Here is a 23,854-nt window from a genome sequence, read left to right on the forward strand (position 1 = left end):
AGTTTGTGAAACACAATATCTATTCTGTCAGCAAGTAGTATAAAGGAAGAGGAACTTTTTTAGCATTTTGTTGACAAAATAGCATTTTGTGAACTGCTTACTTTATTTCAGATATAATACATTTTGGGCCATATTTAAAAAGCAGCGGAGAGCCGTAAGGCACATTATCACCTTATTACATATGTCCCATGGATTGTGTGAAATGTGTCACGTCATTCTTTGATAGAACTAAAGGAATGGTTCAGTGATTCTGAGAACAACAACACTGAGTATGAAGCAGGGGAGCCTGGTTCAATTCTCAGTGTCGGCTCCTTGTGACCTTGGGCAAGTCCCTTTATCTGCTTGTGCCTCAGGCGCCAAAAAATAGATTGAAGCTCCGGAACAGGGACTCCTGCTTGCAAAAACTATACGTACAATACAGTGCTGTATACACTGTTGGTGCTATACAGAAAAAGAAAAAAACAATTTTTATTGACAAAATCTGTTTTGAGAAACTTGGTGTCAAAATAAATGTTGTCAATTCTTTTGTGGACAAAATACTAACATAAGCATAGCCCCATATAACTTCTTAAGTCCTGATTCAACCTGCGGTGAAGCCAGCTCTCTATTACATGAAACCTCTGAGCCCCATTCATTGTAATAGACCTCAGAGCCTTCCCTGACATGGAGAAGCCGCTTTATAGCATATTGAAGCTTATTCTACATCACCTGAAGTGGACAACTGGCTAAACTACTTGATTGGGGAATTTCGGCCAAAAACGGGTCGATCGGCTCTTTCACTTGATATAGAATAAGCTCATTAGTTTCTTCTTTTTAATGCTGGAGAAGAGTTCAGTCCCATTCACTTGATCTCTTCTCCAGTACTGGAAGTGGCTTCACTTGCCTCTTGGTAATCCAGGTTAACAATGTACCGACGGTCTATGTACAGGTATGTATCAAGCCAATAGTAATGCAAATCTGGGCAAATCTGTTCACAAGATGTATTAAAGACCTTAATAGGATGCTATTCTCTGATACATCGGGTGCAGGGTTTTTCCAGAATTGCACCACTTTTGCCTTGATACACATGGGCCATAGACCCAAGTTCACAAACCATGCAAACTTTGCAGTTTGTACCACTACACACATTTTTGCACAATTAGGATCCTACTACTTATATAACGTCCAATCGAATACCTTACACTTCACGTTGAGAGGCATGTACATAAATGAATCCTCTACAAAATTGGTCTCTCTCCCTCTCTCTAGTCCTATTTCAGGGCCTGGATGTTGTTTGAATTAGACTAGTTCGAGCCAATTTTGTTACAACCTTCCCCAAAAATTAGTGACATTTTTGTGAACTTTTTCAAAAATTAGAAGAAAACTACGGTGATGTTTGCACATCTTTACTCCAGGATCATTAAGAAACCGGTGTTAATCCTTTGGGTGTCCCAGGAAATAGTCACTATGTCATGGGGACTGGAACTACATTGGCCCCATGATGTAGTAATTACGTCATGCCCAAAGAGGGTTGTTTTTCCTACTTAGATCGTGTCCTGTGTTCCCATGTGGTGCAGGACCTAATCTGCCCAGCAGCAAACCAGACGACAACTCCACTTCCGTTTCCTGGAAAATGGGCGACACGGTTACATGACTGCAGTGTGCTGAAGGGGCCCTGACACTCATGTAGCGTGACCCCTTCAGCCCTCAAAGGGCTAATAGCAAGCTGCAGCATAAACCCCTATTTGATCCCTATTAACGTCCCGGGGCTGGAGAAGAGATCAGTTCTTTTCAAATGAGCTTCTCAGCATAATGAATAAAGACGTACGCAGGTGGTTTTACTATAATGATTTAAATGGGGCGGTGATTTGTACATGGTATAAATAAGTACGTCCTTCATATAGATACCGGTGGTGATAAATCAATGCCAATACATTTGACTGTTCGGTAGGACTTCTACCAATCCAAATATGTTTGCTTCTTCTACTTCAGGCAAACTCATGAATAACTGGTCTAGGACATTTAGTCGCGGCTGTTCTACCGCAACCCAATGACCGCCGGTGCTTTGCCGTGACTCACCCAACCGCTGGGATACTCTGCCGCCGGCCGCTTCAATGGTAAGATAAGTGACTCACCTTACCCCTTACCCTAAAACCCCCGAATGTTAACCCCTAATACTAGTGCTACTCATTACCCTAATAACTGTAGCCATGCTGTAAAATGGCTAAAAGTCATCTCTCCTACTGACAGTAAGGCCTGGTAAGTTGTGGGCATGCCAGTAGTAATCATGGAGGTTTGCCCTCACACCCTGTTGAGGTGCCCTATGTGAGGATGGGAGTGGCTACATACTCTGAGTCCACCCCTAGTGACATCAGAGATGTGCCCGCCCCCATACGATATAAGGCACAGCACTGCTCAAAAGTTAGAGGTTTTCAGTTCTGCAATGTTATGCAAGGAGTAAAAGTAGTTGGTGTAGTTAGACACTGCAAAGTGATGAGACTGTGACCAGGGACCTGGCACAGGAAAGACATCCCTGCGGGGATAGGGAATCCCCAAATCAAAGACAGAGATATACCTTTCATAGGGAAGCAGCTAAATAATTATGTGTGGCTAGAAGATCACTGTGAGGGGCAGTTAGCCCACAACCGTCAATAAAGATGTTCCTGATTAAAGATACTCTCGTGTGTAAGTGTGGAGTCCTTACACCGAGAGGGGCACCACGGAGGAGTTCCTCACCAGGACCATCCCCAAGCGACAGAAGGGATCCTGATGAGGTGGAGGCGCTGCACTGGATATAGGTAGGACTCAGCACACTACCTCAGCTGCCTGTCTGGGTTGGCAAATCCCCACACACCATCATGCGGGAGACTCAGGAGTCCTGTTGCCAACAGGTGCACCACCAGACATCACACTGTAATGGGGACTGGTTAGACCACAGGGGCCAATATGAGATTGGGTGGGTCAGGCCAGTCCAGAAAACCCGTTACATTTGGAGGCGCTGCTGAGATAGACCTGTCAACAGGACAGGCTTTTGCTAGGTCACTTGGAAACAGGGAGAGTGTCTGCTGCCACTTTGTGCTGCGGTGGGACGGACCTAGGGGTAGTCAGGGGGCTGACGGAGTTTGTCAGTTCGCAGGGACGACCTAGGGGCCTGAAAGGAGTTGGGGGTTTGGAGCCGGGCTATAGCTGTCCTAGTCACCTTGAGGTAGTGCTAGTTGGTAGGATGCCTAAAGGGATAGCCTGTTAACGTGGTCAGGAATCCTGGAGAGGGTCTGCGCTAGGCTAACCAAGATAGGTAGACGCCCAAGTACTGCATGGAAGCCCCAGAGTACTCTAGCCCATTCCAGACCACTTACCGTAGGGAGCACAGACTGGGTGGAGTGAGATACAGCAGACACTGAGAGAGTGAGCCTAGCCTGAGGTAGTGCATACACGAGTCCAGTCTACATTAGTTACACATGGTGGTGCATCAGGGAAATCTTTATTGTGCCGGTGTGGTAGCTGCCCCGCAGAGAGGAGCTCCATGTACAATAATCACGGAAACAATATATCTATGGCGACCGCAAGAATGGAGGATCCGTGCGGCGCGGATAGTCCACATTGGCGACCGGAGGCTGATGGGGAGAGCACATCTGGCGTGCGCCCCGCTGAAGAGCAAGCTGTTACTGATATGTCTGTCACGAGCCTGCTATGGAGTGGAGTGAGAGCAGTGGCCGCACCGTTTTGGTCCTGCCTAGGACACCGGGGCACTACCCTGGTGGACTGTGTTGAGGACATTGCTATAACAGGAGGAGAACACAGTGAGAGTGACTGTCAGTCGGCATACAAACAGATGAACGCTACCTCATTCATTGACCAGACTGACAGTGCAACCCAAAATGGCGGCTCCCGCTTCCCTGGGAGACCGCGTGGGCAAAATTTGCAAGGAGTTGGCCAGGAGCGGCGCCAACAGGAGAGCCCCGCCCTGATGGGGGGTATGGCGCGAAGGCTGCGACCGCGCCTTCATGGACAGTGACTCACTCAGCCCCAGTGCTGAGCCAACCCCTTACCCTGTGGGACCCTCCCCTAATCTCAACCAGGGGGAGTGGTTTCCAACTATGCCCCGTGGGTATGAATCCAGCGGAGCAAGGAGCTGGTGAGCCGGCGGGGCTGCTACCAAAAGTAGTCCCTGCAGCTGGTGTCGTGCGCGGAAAGGAAGGGTATTTTGCACGCAAGGCAGCTGCAAGAAACCGGCTGGGATTGGCGCCAAAGGAAGAACCCCACCTTGTTGGGGAAAAGGGCGCGAAAGCTGTGGCCGCGCCCTCCAGGACTGAAAGAGGTGTGGCCCCAATTGAAGGACATCCTATCCCATTGTGGGACCCGCCCATAATCGCCACTACTAGGGGCGGGTTCCAACTATGTCAGATGAGGGTGGAGCTGGACCAAGGAGTGGCTGCCAACTCAACCCCTGCTGATCAGTCACGCGGAGCTAGCTTGCAGAACAGGCCGTTGCTGCAAGTGCCTCCCACGAAGAGAATGATACAACCGCAGGAAGTAACCACGATGGTCTCCACCCAGCCCTATACGGTGCCCGGAGGAGTGTTGGTGGTTCGGGTGGCAGGGACTGAGACTGTAGTGGGCCTCTGCCTGCAATGCAGACTGCCCGGCGGTACCATGGGTACAGCGGCGCGCTGTCCACAGTGTGGCACGCAGTACCTGTGGCCTATGCCCACCTTTGTACCGATCCAACCTATTGACCCAACGGGGGATACGGCTAGGCTGTCCGGTGCACTGTGGACCAAGGGTGCAGATCCCGGAGAATGGGGATCGGAGCCGGTTAATACGGCTGGGTCCGAAGAGAATGGAGCGATCGGTCAGGCGACTGACCGGGAGAAGAGAAGGCGGTCGCCACGATCTGCGACCCCAAGTACCCTTAACGTGGATTCCTCGGACGAGGGACCCAAAGAACTATCCAGTACCCTGGTCTGGCCGGTGGCAGTGTCCTGTGGAGGAAATGGGGTGAAAAGGCCACTTACCGGGAGTGACAGTGGGAGGAGTCGGGCGTCGCCGGTGGAGCGGAAGCCTGAGAGGCGGAGCCCTTCCATTCCGGGGACCGGCAGGTCCAGTGGCAACGGGCGATCCACGCCCATCCTGCGGACTGGTAAGAATAGTCCTTGTTCTTGCCAGGCTCCGGTGCTGACACTAGCGGAGGAGGGGCCGTGCCAGGCCAAGACGGCGCACGTGGCAACAGATGGACTTCCGGATGTCATTGTGGAGGAAGAGATCCCGCATGGGGGTCCATCCCAAGATGGCGGCATATCCGAATCCGGCGATGACGTCGGTTCTGCCGGAGGTGGCGGAGCAAGCGGAAGTCGAGTACACACGTCTCAGCAATCGGGCAGAGGTTCCCGATCACCCCGGAAGACAAAGAGCTGGCAGGCCGAGAGGCGGATCGAGAAGGGTGAGGCTCAGCCAGCGGAACCCCCGCTCAGCGGTACAGGACAGTCCGATAGCCGAGAGCGGGTCGTAGCCCCGTGGCTACCAATCGATTGCCCCTATGCCCAACCCCACGCCCTAGTTAATGCCCCTGTCCCAATCACCTTTTCCCAGGGATCCACATCCAGTTTGGGGATATCGGAGGGGTCCTTGGGGGTTGGTGAGAACCGGACTGAGGAGAGACTAGGCAGTTATGCCTTTGAGGGTGGTTCAAGGGGTGGAGGACAATTGGGGCACGTGTCGAAGTCCCGATGGGTGCCAGAAGAGGCTGATGCGCAATTGGAGGAGATGCCGAAGCATGAAAGGTGGTCCAGACCCCATTCAGCTGGGACCTCCGGGGTATGCTCTTGGGGGGGTACCGAAGAGGGAGACTCTCTAGAGTCTGGGCCCGAGAGGCCTAAGGAGACCCGTTGGTGGGCTCCATTATTTGAGGGATATGTGGGGTGGATGGACCGCACGCGGTTTCTGTTAGAAAAGGAGGATGTGGTGGACTATTGGTGGGCTAAAGGGGAGTTCAGGAAAGAATTACAATTCAGGTGGTTCCTGATTGGCCGGAACGAGATTGAACCAATGGGTTCTGAGATGTTATCAGACCCTGTGGACCCAGATGAGCCCTTGTCCTGGGTATTACCAGGGAGAGCGGGGAACGCCAATTTGACTAGGTGTAGCCGGGCTGAAAGGGCCATTACAGCCAAATACAAGTACTCCCATGGCCTGGAGTATCCATACGTCCCAGAACCCCTCATGCAGGAGATTGAGGATAACAGGGACCAGTGGTTAAGGGAGACCATAGAAGAATACATGGTCAATAAGGGGGGTGCCATTACTGGCAGTAAGGCGGAGGAACGAATAGAACACTTAATAAGGGTGTGGAGCATAGGCCGGAGTGTTTACAAACACAAGGTGGTGTACCGGCCTGAGAGGGGTTTGCCGCGCAGTTACAGCGTGACGGTCCTGGACATGGGGGGTCGGGAGGTTAAGTACCCGATCCCCGGCACTATTATTAGGAGGTACTGGGTAGCATTGCGCGAGTTCGTAGCTGCTGGACAGGGCGTGCCTGGCGCGATGTGGTTTGTTTTTCATAAATCTGCATGTTCTAATAAAAATGTGTGTATGTTCCATTTTACAGTGCTTCCTGAGGAAAGGTACTTCAAATTTAGGTCCCAGCCGGGGACGGTGGGATTCACCAGGGGGAGAATGTAGCCATACTGTAAAATGGCTAACAGTCATCTCTCCTACTGACAGTAAGGCCTGGTAAGTTGTGGGCATGCCAGTAGTAATCATGGAGGTTTGCCCTCACACCCTGGTGAGGTGCCCTATGTGGGGATGGGAGTGGCTACATACTCTGAGTCCACCCTTAGTGACATCAGAGATGTGCCCGCCCCCTGACGATATAAGGCACAGCACTGCTCAAAAGTTAGAGGTTTTCAGTTCTGCAATGTTATGCAAGGAGTAAAAGTAGTTGGTGTAGTTAGACACTGCAAAGTGATGAGACTGTGACCAGGGACCTGGCACAGGAAAGACATCCCTGCGGGGATAGGGAATCCCCAAATCAAAGACAGAGACATACCTTTCATAGGGAAGCAGCTGAATCATTATGTGTGGCTAGAAGATCACTGTGAGGTGCAGTTAGCCCACAACCATCAATAAAGATGTTCCTGATTAAAGATACTCTCGTGTGTAAGTGTGGAGTAATTACACCGAGAGGGGCACCACGGAGGAGTTCCTCACCAGGACCATCCCCAAGCGACAGAAGGGATCCTGATGAGGTGGAGGCGCTGCACTGGATATAGGTAGGACTCAGCACACTACCTCAGCTACCTGTCTGGGTTGGCAAATCCCCACACACCATCATGCGGGAGACTCAGGAGTCCTGTTGCCAACAGGTGCACCACCAGACATCACACTGTAATGGGGACTGGTTAGACCACAGGGGCCAATATGAGATTGGGTGGGTCAGGCCAGACCAGAAAACCCGTTACATAACCTTAACCCATTAGCTTAAAACCCCTTACCCTAAGCCCCTATCATAAAACCCCATACCCTAACTGCCAAAACCCCTTCAATTAACCCCCTACCCTTACTATTAAGACTTAGTAGTGGCCAGCGGTGGATCGGCTGTGGCAGAGGGTCCATCTGCAGCCGAACACCTGCGGTTGTTGGGTCGCGGCAAAACGTCCGCAGCCAAACGTCCCATTCCGTGAATAATAGACACCCTATAGTGTCTATGAGGAAGGCTGCTTTGAAGGATGCTTGGGTTTATGTATAGCAATCGTCTTCCTACAGTCAATCTGCTAAATTTGCATGAGAATAAATCTATAAAAAGATATGATTAATGAGCCAACATCTAAACTACCATGAGGCATTATAATAACTTTGCTTTAAAAAAAGAAATTGATATAGGAGCTAAATGTCACAAACAAACAAAGGATTCTGCCTCATTTCAGTGCTGCTTCTTCACTGTCTCTCACAGCTTTGTAGGCAACCCTGGCTTCAACCTGGCAGTTGCTTAATAAACTACATGTATTGAGGCAATTTTAGAGCAATGCGAACACAAACAACAGCATTTCCATCTTGTGTCTCTTAACATCCATACCTCCAGGTGCTTTGTGCATAAATTGTCCTGTGTCTGCCAGCTTGCAATTTGAATATTGCGAACAGCAGAAATCATGGAGGAGTTAAGGAATTCAGATATGAGTGCAGTAATGAAGTACTGTAATACAAGTACTTCAGTATTAGGTGAAACATTTTTTATTTGGACTAACAATTGATATTATAAAACAAGCTCTCGAGCGTTCTCGCACATCCTCAGGTCAAGCAGTTGAGGAGAACTCTCGAAAGCTTGTCTTATAATATCAATTGTTAGTCCAAATAAAAAAGGTATCACCTACAGTAATACTGAAGTACTCGTTTACTCTGCACTATCGCAACTGGACTAACAGGGCTTTTGCTACTTAAAGTAAATTCCAATTATTATATTACAATTTATTAAACTCTGCATTTGTGTTCTGAATAAGATATGTCTTGTGCAGAAATGATAAAAATGTTTGAACTGATACAAATACACCACGTTAAGAGATGTGCAAAACTGGAAATAAATGTTACCAAATTAATAAGCATGCAGCAAAATATCGCCAGACACTGAATCTAGTAATTTTGGAGAATTTTCACATATTAGCATATTACATGAAATTGCAATGCACATTATATTGTCACCAAATTAGTAAGCTTTCAGCAAAATATTGCCAGACACTAAGCGAATCTAGCAAATGAAGCTAGTGATTTTAGAGAATTTTCACATATTAGCATACAGCTAAAGGTGTCACTGTGGGCTCGTTTACATGTCATTTCCCAGAATCCCTGGCTGCAATGGAAGCATTGCATGCTAAGGCATAGTGCCGGCGATGCGACCGTCGCGCCAAAACAAATGCATTGTCGCTTTTGTCTGCGCACGCGACGGCGACAAGCAACGGAGCGACAGCGCTACCAAAATTCTGGTAGTCACTATTATTTGATTTTTTTCGGCAACAGTCTCCCCTTCCGGCCAATCAGGAGCTTCTCCGTCCCTCTGCCCTCCCCCTTTTCTGACGTCACTGGCCTTGTAGCCAGCGACGTCGCCTAAACTTTAAATGCAACTTTCGCAATGGCGACGGGTGACGTCATCGGTCGCGTCGCCGTCGCTATAAGCACGGCCTAAGAGATAATGGGGAAAGCAGGGTTGCAGACTTGTCTGAGACATGTGAATTTGCTCACAAGTGCTATTTTTATTTACTGTACATGAAATTGCAATGTTCATTGACGTAATGCAAACCACTTGCAAACTCTGACTCGGCCACGGCTTTTTCGAGTCAAAAGGGTCCAAGTTTGACACATCTGTATCCATGTTTCACCAACATAAAATGAAGACAGTGACATTCAAACTACTGGTCATTATTTGCGCGTAATTCCAAATTACCTTTTTAAGAAATTCAATAGGTTTTTAGATGAAGCACCTGGTAAAAATAAATAAAACAAAATTAAAAAAAACCCATCATGTTTAAAATCATCTGCTCGTTTCAATTTGCTGTTTCCTGGCTGTGTTCTTAATGACTGTATGCAATGTCACTATAAAAAGTGTATGGTTGTAGTAAATGTATTGGGTTTAGAAAAACTGGGTGTAATTGCAGGTATTCATATATTTTCACTGTTGCAGGATCCAAGGTCATGTCACCACCATTAGAGTAATTACTTGACACGGGGACCTTTTTTTGCCGCCTTTAATCCCACCTAGCTGGCCAAAAACTAATATAGACTTTTTCTTAACAATATAATTGGCTTCCCAAGACAGATCTAACCATGCTTAAAAGCAAAGATCTGGCTTACTTTTGTTTGTTTTTTTCTATGCCGATTCATTAAACAAAATAAATACTTCATTGTATGAAACTGAAGAGTAAACAAAAAACGGCTATCCAAAAAAAAGAAATACTTATCGTACGGAATAAACGGGAGAACTGTTTAACAAACACAGCAAGATGGTGTGTGGGATTACTGGATTTACCCAGAAACGTCATTCTAACACTGTAATGAGTAGGCCTCAATAAGTTCGTTATTATCAAGTTGCTTCATGATGAAGGTTAACACCGTGTAAATCTCTGCATTGTGTGTCAGTTCTAGAAGTGTTGCCTATATCAGGGGCGCACCAACTTTTTTTGCAGCGCCCCCCCGTGCCTGTTCTCCTCCTTGGTGCGCCCCCCCTTCCTTACCTCGCGCGGCGTCAAATGACGCCGTGGGGTCGTGTGACGGCACGTTATCGTGGCAACCCGTGACGTCACATGACCCCGCGGCGTAATTTGACGCAGTGTTGCCATGGTAACACGTCCTGGAGCTGGCTGATCCTCGGCAAGTAGAGGTTGCAGAGGCCTCGCACGGTCCCCTGGCATTTAATTTAAATGCCTGGGGGGAGAGCGCGGGACCTCTGCAACCGTCCGTGCCCCCCCCAAAAATCTCGTGCCCCCCTGGGGGTCGCGCCCCCAAGTTTGCGCACCGCTGGCCTATATCATGTACTAATAAAGGTAATGATGCACAAAAAAGCAGTACCGTTTACAGAGATGTTCTGGTAATCCCTGTGGTTACAACGGTTCCTTTTTCTTAATTGTAGATATATTGAATCTGTCCAGCCTCTGAATCAAGCAAAGAACAGGTTACCGCAAAGAAGAAAAGATAACGTTAAATATTCAGGATTAACTTTAATAACATCATGTTTCTAAGTTCCTAAAAAATATGCAGAAATATACCAGATTAATAACCAATTGTTTTACTTCTAGATATGAAAAATACAGAAAAATATAGTCATATGTCACACGCACACACAAAGAGTAATTTCCTAAAACATATCCTTTTCTTTATGAAATATATCCAACATAAAAAAGCATTAAAGCCCCAGGCTAACATGACCCTTCTAACAGTCAGAAGCAGAGCAATTACCTCCGCCATTTAACCCTATGACCTATGACATCAGCTAAACTAAGTAGCGTGATAACTACCCAGCCCACCATGAGAACAATCTCGAACTACCATGCACAGTAACCCTGCTCAATGAGTACGTGACATTGGCAGCCACGACATGAAAGCCTGGAAGTGCTGGTGCATTGCTACATCACATCCCGCTTCCTGGCAACACCACCTTCCAGAACATGATATGTCTCGGCAGGATTTCATATCATGTACAGGTATAGGTATAGTCAGGGCTGATTTGATGGCAGTGCCATTGGTGCAGAGGCCCTGTGCTCTTCCCCACAACATTTAAACTGATTGCCGGGGGAGAGCGCATCTAAGTGCCTCATGCCTTCTTTCCGGAGCCAGGATCTCCTCCTGCAATCATGTGATGACATGATGCCATGACAATGTCACGAAGCAGGAGGAGATGCTGCTCGGGAGAAGATAAGAGGCACTGCCAAAACTCCACTGCACCGAGCCCCGCAAAACTATCAGCCAGCCCTGGGCATAGTAGTCAGTACAACAATAATAAATACTGATGTCGCGTTTCCTGTCTGCTGATGTCGTAGGGTTAAGTGGCGGAGGCAGTTGTTCCACTTCTAAGATCATTAGAAGGACCATTTTGACCCGTGGCGCTAGTCCTTTTACTTTGCTAATTTTCTAAAATCTATGCTGTTTTTATCATACAGTAGGTTTAAATGGCAAAGATAGGTAGGTCACTTCTGAGACTGTTAGAAGGGCAAGTATCCCTTTTTTGCACTTATGCATTGTAGGTAGGATTATATGTGAGTTAGACGTAATTTTGTTTTATGGCTTCTATTTTGTATAAAACGGTATAATTAATAATAGAATCTTGAGTTTTACTGAGTTGTATAAGTCGAGGTGATGAGAATGGAATGTTTGGGTGTGAAAACAGTTCATTAACAGAACATGTAAAGCAGAATAAAGATAGGTCTCAGAGAAAACAGTTAGTCTTTGAGATTGGAAAACCGTTAATCAGTAATAGAACAAGGGAGTTTTCTAAGTCAGAGCAAACATTGGTAATAAGATACAAATGTAAAGAAACATTGCTCTAACATAAATGATTGATTCAAGAAATTTAAAGTTCAAATTATGTGATTTGGCAAGCCGCTATAAAAAAATAAGGATAGATTCCAGCCAAGGGAAGAAGCGCCGTGCACTGCCGCCGTGATATTGCTGAGAAACGAGCTGATGCTGCTGGGTCATTTAAAAGTACTTTATTAGGTCATCGGTGCATACAAAATAGAAAAGTCCCTCACGGAGGAACACTCTGACGTGTTTCGTGCCCCCTATGGCACTTTGACAAAGAGTAACCTCCTCCGTGAAAGTGCTGGCATTAATAGCCGCAGCCGTCTAATGTCCCGCCCCCAATACGTCAGCCGGTTGTAGTCTCGCGATACTAGATGTCGAGACGCTCCCGGCATGACAGCATGGGGGGTAGCCATGACTACTGACAGGCTAAACAATGCTAAAGCACATCTAATAACATTAAAAGCAATACATACAATACGAACAGAAGACAAGGCAATAGCTTATTCTACACAACACCACACATGGTTACAATTTGATAAATTAGAGGATGATAAATAAAAAATAACAAAAAGATTAAAAATAAACTAGATATAAACTAAACGATTAAAAAATAACAAAACGATAACATTTTATTTATTATCCTCTTATTTTCTTTTTTCATTTCGTTATTTCACATTTTTTGCTAATTTATAATATTGTAACCATGTGTTAGCCCATGCGAAACGATCGTCGGGACGTGATGACGTCATAGGTGACGTCATTAGAAGTGGCAGCGTCTGTTCACAGATATAGCAGAGAGACTCCTTTCCAGCCAGGCTTGTATTAGCGACGGAAACTACTGTGTTTCATTCCTAACCCGCTGTGGTTATGTGCCTTCTTTGATGGTTACTGTGTATTTATTGCGCAATACTAAGACATACTAAGAGAATAGAACATACTACATCTCTCCTTTATATGCAATACAGCGGAGCCTTGAAATAATATATTTCTACCTCCTTTCCCCCTTTTCCACGGTGGGAACACAGATATATTTCGAATTACAAGCTATGCTATACTATGTTAGGTGATAGATTTTTATCACTACAGAGCTGGATATACCTGTTGGTAACAGGAATTTGATACTTACGTTTCTGATACTCTCTTGCCTTAAATTGCACATACTGAGACTTTGTTGTTTATTGGCTTTGAGTGATACTTACCTGCTTATCTAAAATATTTGAATTTAGAAATTAGACGCTTGTTGATAACAATTGACTTGATATATCATCAGGATACTCACTAATATATTGCTTATCTTGCCACTTCATTATGGGGTTATTTTAATGTTTGAATGTGATATATTTGTTTTTAACCTTTATATTTGAATAAAATTTTATTATTTTTCTCCCTGGCTTTTTCCGGTCATGATAGGTTTATTTTGACCTATCAACAGCACTTATCTGTTAGACCACTATTAGTCTACTCATTGTACTCCAACATTGAGTGCTCTTTGTGTGAGGGAGTCTTTTTGATCCTCTTGGGATCAACTCTGTTATACTGTCTACAATCACACCAGGAAATGTATATAAATGCTAAAATGATGCTCCAAGCATTACTGTCAGGTCATTGGCCATGCAAGATAGCCATAGAGCATTCACAGATAAATCTATATGCTAGACAGCATCATAAATGGTGGAAGGTAGCGTGGATGTAGCATGCAGAGACCAGAGGAATATGGAGGAATGATATTTTGGAAGTCTAATTTCATTATCCACAAAAAGACTATGCTATAGCCAGAGTGGTAGATATGGGAATAATTCCGGGCGATCAATGGACTAAATGGGAGTTAAAGGAAGACCTACAATACCACAAGTGGGACAAGGTAATGGACTCAAGTACTTTGACACTGATAACTGTGAGAAGAAAGATGGAGATTATCTTTGTCCTTCTGGGATTACAATTTAAAGGGACATATACTGGTGCTGACAAAAAGATAAATGTATGGAACAAGTTACCAATCCACATTTAATCCTACTGTATATGGTATCTGAGAGCAGGAAAATTCTGTTGGCATCAATCAGAATATGACCCACAAGAAATCCACACGCATAACTGCATAGTAACTAAATGGATAGGGCCAGGATTATTGTTATACTGTATAATTCCAAAGTCTGATGCTATTAAAACCTGTGCAGTTCTTATGATGGGTACATTTAATAAAGAGGATATGGTTTAAGAAATGACTCAGTGTGGCAGTACTGTGATCTCTATGCTTCTATTTCTATACTAGACCGCGGAGGTGGTGAGTGGAAGCACCCAATCCAGAAGGACTGCTGATAATTTACTGGAAGTGCTGTTCCCCTTTCTATTTATAGTTATATGTCACACTTGTTGTTGATATAACATAGTATTTTTTAATGTAACAAGACTTTGATAATTGATTCACTAAATAGTGTGTGTGTAAAAATGAACATGGCAAACCTGTTGAGGTTTTGCTTGTGGGAGCTACTTTGAATGTATACTTTTTGTAATGAGGAGGAACAGTGGGCTAGAAGTGTATAGAGAGTCACTAGCATGTCACAATAATCCACATTCAGTTTCCCTCCTCTATATTTCTGCTCCTTTGAGATCATAGATAATCACTTACCCAACTGTGGAGTTCTGAAATCCAGTGTACAGAGAGAACTGAGGCCAGTCAAGCTCATTGGAAATAGCCAGAGGAAGGTTGGAAAATGTTTCCTAAACAAGTAAACAAACATACAGGGTCAATACAGTGTCTACGTCAATGCGCAAGACATGGCACAAATCACTTACGGTCAGAATTGTTTCACCAATTCCAATGATTGATGTAGTCACAATTGATTTCTTGAAGTTGCAATCCCTAGCTTTAAATCATTGTCAGAAATACAATTTCTTCTCTTCTGCATTTGACACTAGGCACATTTCCTCATACATTTCTTTTTTTTAAGCAGTTGTAGCACTCCAGAGATGCCTTCTTGTGTTAGTTATTTTGATGTGGATAGAAAACATAGCTGAATTAACAGCAGCAACTCGCACAGGCTTTTTTAATAAGTTAATACATTTAAATAGAAAGGATCAACATTTCGATCCCTCACCTGGCAAAATAAAAATTGCAGCACAAGTGACTTCACAACGTGAAAAAGTGGTTTCCCAATATAAATGAGACCAGATTGTGGGATGTGTGATCCGAGAGGAGCCTGGAACACCAGAATGAAGTGTCTTTTGGAGCCGTGCTGCATCCCATGTGTCTGTTTCCTTTATGCTTGAAAACCACAGATGTCTGTGATAGTTTTTAATGTTTAGTTTATTCAGTAAAGATAGTACTATACTGTGTTTGCTTCTATGTCTCTTTGAAGTACCTGCTGAAGAATTTCATCAGTCTGACAGTGACCACTGAAGTATCCATCAAGTATTTTTTATACTTAAATGCCTGATTTACAGCTACACTTGTGAGTGCATTGATTATACGCTCCAAAACATCCACACCTTTTTTTCGGGAACGTATTGCACTATTTGTGTTCTCTTTTTTGTCTTTCTTATACCCTGTGAGGACTTTTGCACTCCTGATCTGTTCCTTGTCCCTCACCCAGACCTTTGTGTTTTACATTCATGGCATCACAAGCACTCCTCCTACATTTCATCCAGAGATATAGTTACTTTTAACCTGGTTATTTTCTAAGCAATGAGTTTAATTCCCCCCTCCCTCCCCCTCCTCCACCAGCACTGGAGAAGTTAAACTATTGATATAAATCAAGGATCTTGACAAACAGATTAATTCACCAAAGGCTGGTCGATATCCACAGGCAAGTTGAATAGCAATATAATGGATTACAGGTCAGCTATAAAGACTAAAGGCATATTCTTTATTTCCCATGCTATGCACACACGGTGCATTAGAATAGATACAAAGGAAGATATCAATCTCTTATGAGGAAAACAAAACACAGTCTAGGAGATGGCTTCTTCATATTATTTTCAGATATAGCACTGTCTGTATTTTTGAAGTGCATAAGGTTGAACAATATCAGTGCAAAACAAAGAATACATCTCCATCTGCAAGTGCTTACAATCTTATGTGTGGTACCATAGAGGAAAATGGTTATGGATCATTGTTGTGTAATGACAGGTATTGTTAGTATTATTATTTTTATTATTATTATTATTAATACAGTCATTATGAAATGTCTGTTAAGTGACTGTTTGACCTCTGTTCTTTTATTGTAACCATGTATTTTTTATAACTCTGTGCCCAGGACATACTTGAAAACGAGAGGTATCTCTCAATATATTACTTCCTGGCAAAACATTTTTATAAATAAAAATAAATAAATAAATAAATTATGAGCTCTATTATCAGTGACCTGGAGTTAGTTGGAAGCATTTAAGGTCAATTAGCTTGTATAGTATTTCTGGGTGCTGTGTATTGTAACATCCATTGGATGACATTTTTTGTATGTTAGGAGAAGAGCTATCAAGATATGTTTACTGGGTATCAATGGGATGAGAACTACTGCTGTCTACATTTTCAGCAGAAGAGGGGTCTTCACCCACATAACAGAAACCAAAATGCCAGTAGCATGTAGGCCACTTTAACCCTTTGGTGCGAATACACATGTAGACATTGTGACGTTTTGAAAGCCCTGCACACTATAATTTGTCTTTCGCCTGCAGTATAAACAACTCTCTTCATGGTCAATTTATTTTGGTGTCACGTGGCCTGCAATCAATTTACACTTCTCCAGGATGAATGCAGCTATGTGAACTTTCAACTAACATTTCGCACTCAAAAGGTTAAGGATGTCTCCTAAGTGTCCTGCTTGTCTCTACGTCTGCCTCTCGCTTGTACTCTTTCCAGCACTTGGAGAGAATACTGCGGCACAGTCATTAGACTGAAAATCACAAATCTCTACAGTACCTCTTCACCTAATTCATGTACCTAAGGCTTAAATGATAAGTCACTTGAGGCAGTGAGTCCATTCAGTTAATGTTTCCTTCATGTCTAGTGTTCTTATCCTTTGGCATAAGTATTGCCCGGATATATACATTAAACTGTAAAGCTCTGCCTGTATGGTTTATTATACAGAATTAAAAGGAAATTATAATACTGTATTAAAATAAAGAGCAGCTTTAGTACAATCACTAAACTTGTCCATCGATATAATAATAATAAATTAGAATAGCGTTATTACTACTTTTTTCTTTAAACAAGGGTAAGTTATGTGTAATATTTTGCCATTCGTGGAATAACAATCGGAGCTTTGAAAAGAAAGACATGGCCCGTTGATCTACTGCAGTGGTTCCAAACTCCAGTTTTTATGGATATCCCTGCATCAGGTGATTCAGCCACTCAATGAGCCACCTGTGCTCAAGCAGATATAGATTTATAACCTGACCTGTTGAGGGTTCTTGAGGATTGGAGTTGGGAACCACCGATCTACTCAAATAAGTGGTAGCACAGTGTTACCTCAGACATGTTCATTGCCATGAGCCACTCCGGTGGTATGTGGAAGTGTGCACCAGCGGAGTCAGCAAGTAGTATAATACCCTTAGCATTAGTGCCTGAAAAACAAATCATTGAAACCTTGAAAGCATTGTAAAGTGGCCATCAGTAGGAAGTTGGTGCACAATTGAGATTATGAGGTTTGCATATCAAAGCAATTTTGGGCCTACATTGAGACAAAGGGGGCTATTGATTTGATTACGATATTGCCGGTCAGAGCATTACCACACGGAAACTCCCATTGACTTCTAAGGTAGTTTCCAAAGGTGGTTGTGCCTAGTATTGGCACCAACGCAATTAATTGAATAACTCCCCAAACTGGGGCATTTTCATCTTGTGCAGATGTTGCCAATGTTACTGCAACTAGTGCCACGATACAGTGGGACATACACACATACACAATGTACCAGTATGAGGAGCGGACATTGCTTTGAATCAGCGGCATGTGGGAAGGGTACGGGGCTATCGTACTGTCTCACCCACTGGAGCGCAATAAAATTACAGATGTAGCTATTGTGAAGGCATTTTCCCACTCACGGGAAAGATTTAAGACCCTCCCTTCTAAAGCAAGGAGAAGACAACTTCATAGCATATTGAGCAGGGACCATTATGACAATGTATCAAGGCACTTTGTCCCATTTGCGATTTGGGAAGTGTCAATAGCGGGAGTGAAGGAGGAGATCCATGACTTAGATATTGTAAATCCGGTACCTTTGTTTTTAGGTGGCGCAAGTGTAGTTAACTACATCTACGTTACATTACCCACAAAATACAGCGCTCACGCAAATGCCCATATTCAACATAATGAGAGCCTGAATAAAGCGCTGTAAGTAACTTCCATTCACGTGTGCACAAGTTAATACACTTTTAGCTATCCAAATAATGTATGAAAACCATTTCTATGACAAAAATGTAAACAAACAAAGAAATCTGCAAATGGCTGTAACTTTCCTCATCCCTCAGCTCCATCACACAATAGTGGTGACAGAGATGTTTATGTGGCATAAAGTTTTGCGGTAAGACCCTTTTTTCACCTGTTATTTATCAAGATCTCCCAGTCACTAACATGATGTGAAATCAGCACTAGTTTTTTCACAGAAACAAAATCCATTGCTTTGCTAAAAGCCAGGATCTTATTTTTACATAACTACTGCATTAAAGGGGTTTAGCAGTAAAAATGTGGGCGTTATTTACAAAAGTGCAAGACCTATGCCGCTTTAGCAAAGCAAAAATAACTGTTTTCAATTGGATTCCTTTTCTTTGATAAATATGATGCTGTTGTCACTGTTTTTGCCCCAGTGTTGCCGCCAGAAGGCTTTAATAAAAAGTACTCGTTGGGGTACAGTATATGGGCTCTATTTCTCAAAGTCTCCTCGATGAAAGACTAGGGCAAAAATGGTACCTAAATAGACAACTAGATTTACCAAAGGAATGGTCAATTCCTTTACAATTCCTTTACTACTGGTTCCAATGGGATTGTTTGTCTTATTAAATTGATGGTAAAACGTAATAAGGTATTTTTACGCTTTGGGCACCAGCTTAAGATTTGGTGATTGTCAATAGAATAAATGAGGGAGGAATGATGTGTTAAACATTATTTTAATGGAATATATCAATTGCTATGCAACATTATCCCTCTTTCTTTGCATTCTACATCTCTGCTGGGTCGGAGATGCTGTTAACCTTGTTTAACAATCGCTATCAAATTATAGGAACATCATAAATAAACTACTGACATGTCACAGAGCCGCAGGGGAAAATGATGGGGGTATTTATCAAAGTCTCTCGCCTGCAAAATCAGGGCAAAGGGGGTGCAAGTGTACCACTCCGGATTTATTCAACAAGGAAATACCATTGTTTTTAATGGGAAAAAAGCCTGAAAACTTTTCTAAAAACTTTTTTTTAAAGCAACACCAAAAAAAACAGATGCACCAAACGTTCCTTAGAATTGATACATAAACCACTTTGATAAGGTAATAAACAATAACGAATAAGACAATCAGAAAAGAAGGCCTGTTGGGTCTGTTTTATTTGTACTCCAGAAAGGTTGTCACGTATAGGCAGTTTGAATGGGCTTAGTAGAAATGGCCCTCAGTGAGTGTAGGGACCCTGGGGCCTATGTACAGGGCCGCTGATAGGGTGGGCACAGAAGGGACAGGTGACCCGGAGACTGCGGGGGGCCCGGCTATGCCCCGCTCTCCGTCAGCACCGGAAGTACGCTGGTTTCAGGTACGCCCCGGCATGAGAGGGAGGCCCGGCGCGAGAGGGAGGCCCGGCGCATGCTGACGGTGGAAGCACGTGGGACACAGTGAGGGAGATTCCTGGAGGCAGCTGATGCAGAGCCAGGGCCCGGCCGCGACCGGCAGCAGGGCCTGGCCAGAGGTCAGGCTCAACTTGCAGTGCCGGCCGGGCCCCCCGCAGCCTCCGGTCCCGGCCTGACACCATCCCCAAGGTAAGTCGGTTTTTAATATATGTATTGGGGGGAGTGGGGGGATTTTAATATTTATTGGGGTAATCGGGGGATTTTAATATGTATTGAGGGAGTGGGGGGATTTTAATATGTATTTGGGGAGAGTGGGGAAATTTTAATATGTATTGGGCGGTGTGGGGGGATTTTAATATGTATTTGGGGGGAGTGGGGGGATTTTAATATATAATTACATAGTAGATGAGGTTGAAAAAAGACATGTGTCCATCAAGTACAACCTATGCTAAGTTTAGATGACAGATACTTTATCCTATATCCGTACTTACAGTATATTGTATGGGGGGGGGTGGGACGGGGGTAGTTTAATATGTTTTGGGGGTGGAGCGGAGGACTTTTTAATATGTATTGTGAGGGAGCGGGGGACTTTTTAATATGTATTTTGTGGGGGATTGAGTGAGTGGGGTAATTGACAGAAGGTGGGCGCCAGTGAGTGGAGAGAGGGAGTGAGGAAAAGAAGGAGTAAGAGTGAGACGCAGGGGAGAGAAATACATGTGAGGCAGGGGGGAGAGTGAGAGGGGGTGATTGAAAAAGAGGGAGTGAGACAGGGGAGAGAAGTACATGGGAAGACGGGGGGAAATAGAGGGGGCTCGTGAGGTGCGAAATGGGGGAGGGGGGGGGCTCATCGGTGTTAAATGGGGGGAGAGGGGGCGGAGAGGCTGCCGATACCACCAACACGGGGGGGGGGGGGGTAACTCTAGTCCTGGGCCCTGAGAAATCTGTCAGCTGCCCTGCCTTTGTATCAACACAAAGGAAAACAAGTGTGGTCTCACTGCACCAATTTTGCTCCAAGTTTGCCTTACTACATAGGTCTTCATTGACAAGCTTTGTAAATTATAATCTTCAGCGCATCCATGACCCAAAACAATGCAACTTTATCCTTTGCAATGCCTGGTGCATGGGCCCTAGGCTAGCATGCAAGAGGCCATTATAAAGTACTAGGTACATCATGGATACGTCTAGAGGGGATCAAGCTCCTTCCACTTGTTTCTTGCATCTGGGGCCTGGTCATGTCATATGATTGCTCCTGAAGCAACCACATCTCACAAGTGCACCCCGTGGTCGCTGAGTCCCCGGCACTAGAAAGTTATTACTATTATTAGTATTTTGGGCAGAACACATATGAAAATTTTTATTTTCAATAACAAAAAATATAAATTAGGACCTTTGCAGAATTTCTTCTCATAAGGAATTCCATCTTCTGGATCAAAACCCTGAAAAGTAAAACGAATACATAAAAATAAATAGTAATTAATTAACCAAGGGTTTTTCTCACTCTTCCACTACTGTCACTGGTATACAAATGACTTCACAATGGTTACTCAGCCACACTTCTTCAGTCGTCAATGATAAGGACTATTGGGCTAAACCCATCTATAGAATACTTATAACCTTATTCCTGGACATCATTCTGGGATACCTTGGAAACATACTAATTTAAATATACTGTATACTTTGCATAATCAAAGTAACATATTTAACAAGTGTGTTCAGGTTGTTCCTCTCTACATGTTCCACGTATTATATATAGGAGTGTTTGGGGAGGTACACTATATACGTCACTCGGTACAAAATAGGACTCCCTTTTTGTCTTACTTTCTCCCTATTTCCTCTCTTCATTCCCCCTTCCGTTCTTTCTCTACTCTCTTTCTCTCTTATTTAAAGTAGTAAAACTGTGGTAACATTACAATATTCCGTTTAGTGGATAAGCATTACTACTAACCTAATGTACATTCAGGTTAACATCACGTTAATAGCCTAACAGAGCTGAGTGCATATGGGCATTTGGGGATTAATGTCTGTCTATCTATCATTTTCCCAGTTATGTATTACTATGATGGTGAAGCTGCCTTTTAGGAGGGTGGCACTAGTAAGTCCTTGGAATAATTGATGTGTGTAATAGATGGGCTATGTTAATGTACTTCTATGGGTAACAATGAGAGTGAAGTTGAACAAGTAAAAAAAAAAGTTCATAGAAAATGTGGGAGCTGGCAGGCAATTCACCTCAAAAACTAGAGTGTGTAACTGGGCGCTCTTGGTAAGCTGAATGAATAAAGAATCTAAAGTGCCAGTGGAAAACTTACATAAAGTGCTAAAAAATACAGATACAAACGTGAATGGACGGTAAGTATAAAAGTGAAGTGAACAAATATTAAAACATAGTAGTGATATCACAAATATGGGAATAAATAGTGCAACTATGCTTAAACACCACCAATAAAGTGTCAATCTTGTGTGATAATAAATGTAAAGCAGCTCAAAAAACCCTCTATAGACCGTTCCCAGGTCTTTGCAAAATCTCGATGTCTTCCAGGTGAGGGGAGCGTAGGAGGTTTACAACGTAGATGCATGGAAAAAAAAATAAATAAGAATATATACAGTATAGTGCGACCAATATCACAATAAATCCATGTGTGTATATAAGTCTGTGTAACAACCTGGGAGTCACGCCGCCCTCGGCGTGCTCCCCACTTGGGCGCGCGCACGCCAGTGTCCCTCTTCTAGTGCCGATCCTGGGGGCATGTCCGGTCACACGCCCGCAAGCGCAGCCACACGGAGGCGCAGCCACACGGAGGCCCTGTCGCAGCCTGGCCAATCCACACCCCCCCACCTTGCTACCCTGCCATTGGATCCTCTTACCTATATATAACCTGCGGTTCCCCTAACTCGTCGGCTGAGCATAGTACCAGTTGTTCTCAACACTCTCTGCCTCCCTAGTCCTGTCTTGTCTTGTCTTGCAGTCTTCCTCGTGTACCGAACCGGCTTCCTCTTCGACTCTCCGCACCTCTGGGATCCTGAACTTGGCATACGGCAATACGACTCTCCGCACTTCTGGCATCCCGAACACGGTATACGGTTTAACGGTTACGTCTCTCTCTCTAACCCCGGACTTGGCTATCAGTACCCACTACTATCCGTACCTCTCCTGCCCCGGCCCAGACATCCAGACCATTCTACACTCAAGACGTGCCCTCGTGGCTATGGGTGGCGTTATATCCTTTCCCACCTCAGCACCGTGGTCCCGCCTCGTTTGTGGTGAGCACTACCTGACAGTCTGTTCCACTCATGGATTTCTCCTTAGGAGTATATCATATCAGAGATACAGCCTCTCTCTGATGGGAGCAGTGGTGGTTAGCGTCAGTGTGTATTTCTTTAAAGATGCTGCAGTGGTCTTCCAGTTTATATTTCTCATGAGAATAATGTGCATTTACAAAGTGAGAATTGCAGGTCCGTGGCATCTCTGTCGCCGATATCTACCGGTACGCGTTTCACTTCCGCATGACTTCATCACTTCCGGTGACGTCTCATCTGAGGGCGGAAGCGGCTAGACTCGGCTGGTCCGGTTGCCACAACTCATGTTCTCTGAACAGATTTAGCAGATTCTATGCGTTTTAACAGAGCTTCTTTAGGAATCATATCATGTCTCATATAGACTCATTTATATACCATGATTTGATGAGTCTAAAATATATCTACAATGAAAAATTATATAATTTAAATAATAAAAGCCCCAATATCAATATCAACATTCAGTCCATTGGAGACTAATGTATGCATTTTATGGATCCAAAACGTTTCTCGTTTGGCTAAGTCATTTAGTCTATTACCCCCTCTCCAATTAATGGAGACCTGTTCAATGCCGTTGAAATTTGGGTCAGACTGGTGATTTGAGACATGGCGCATAAATACACCTCTCCTAATGTTACCTAAGTGTTCTAGGATGAGGACTGTAGGAGTCTTGACGTGCGCCCTATATATTGGAGGCCACACGGGCACTCCAATATGTAAATGACAAATATGGATTTACAATTACTATAGCTTTCTATAATAAACACTTCTCCGGTGTGATTGCAGCTGAACTTAAATGTATCCTGGTTCCTGTGGGT

The 23,854-nt window shown here is 44.2% G+C and overlaps 1 protein-coding gene across 2 annotated transcripts in view; it reads right to left on the minus strand.

Moving 5' to 3' along the window:
* AOAH (acyloxyacyl hydrolase) overlaps nucleotides 1-23,854 on the minus strand; it is a 131,310-nt gene that overhangs the window by 29,470 nt on the left and 77,986 nt on the right. For both annotated transcript variants that reach the window (XM_075586629.1, XM_075586630.1), the window contains exons 10-14: nucleotides 21,133-21,181; nucleotides 17,447-17,541; nucleotides 14,609-14,700; nucleotides 10,531-10,613; nucleotides 9,410-9,446 (exon numbers count right to left, since the gene is read on the minus strand). In XM_075586629.1, the coding sequence (XP_075442744.1) occupies nucleotides 9,410-9,446; nucleotides 10,531-10,613; nucleotides 14,609-14,700; nucleotides 17,447-17,541; nucleotides 21,133-21,181 (356 nt within the window). The remainder of the gene's footprint in view (nucleotides 1-9,409; nucleotides 9,447-10,530; nucleotides 10,614-14,608; nucleotides 14,701-17,446; nucleotides 17,542-21,132; nucleotides 21,182-23,854) is intronic.

Source organism: Ascaphus truei, chromosome 2 (assembly GCF_040206685.1).
Source record: "Ascaphus truei isolate aAscTru1 chromosome 2, aAscTru1.hap1, whole genome shotgun sequence".
NCBI lineage: Eukaryota > Metazoa > Chordata > Amphibia > Anura > Ascaphidae > Ascaphus > Ascaphus truei.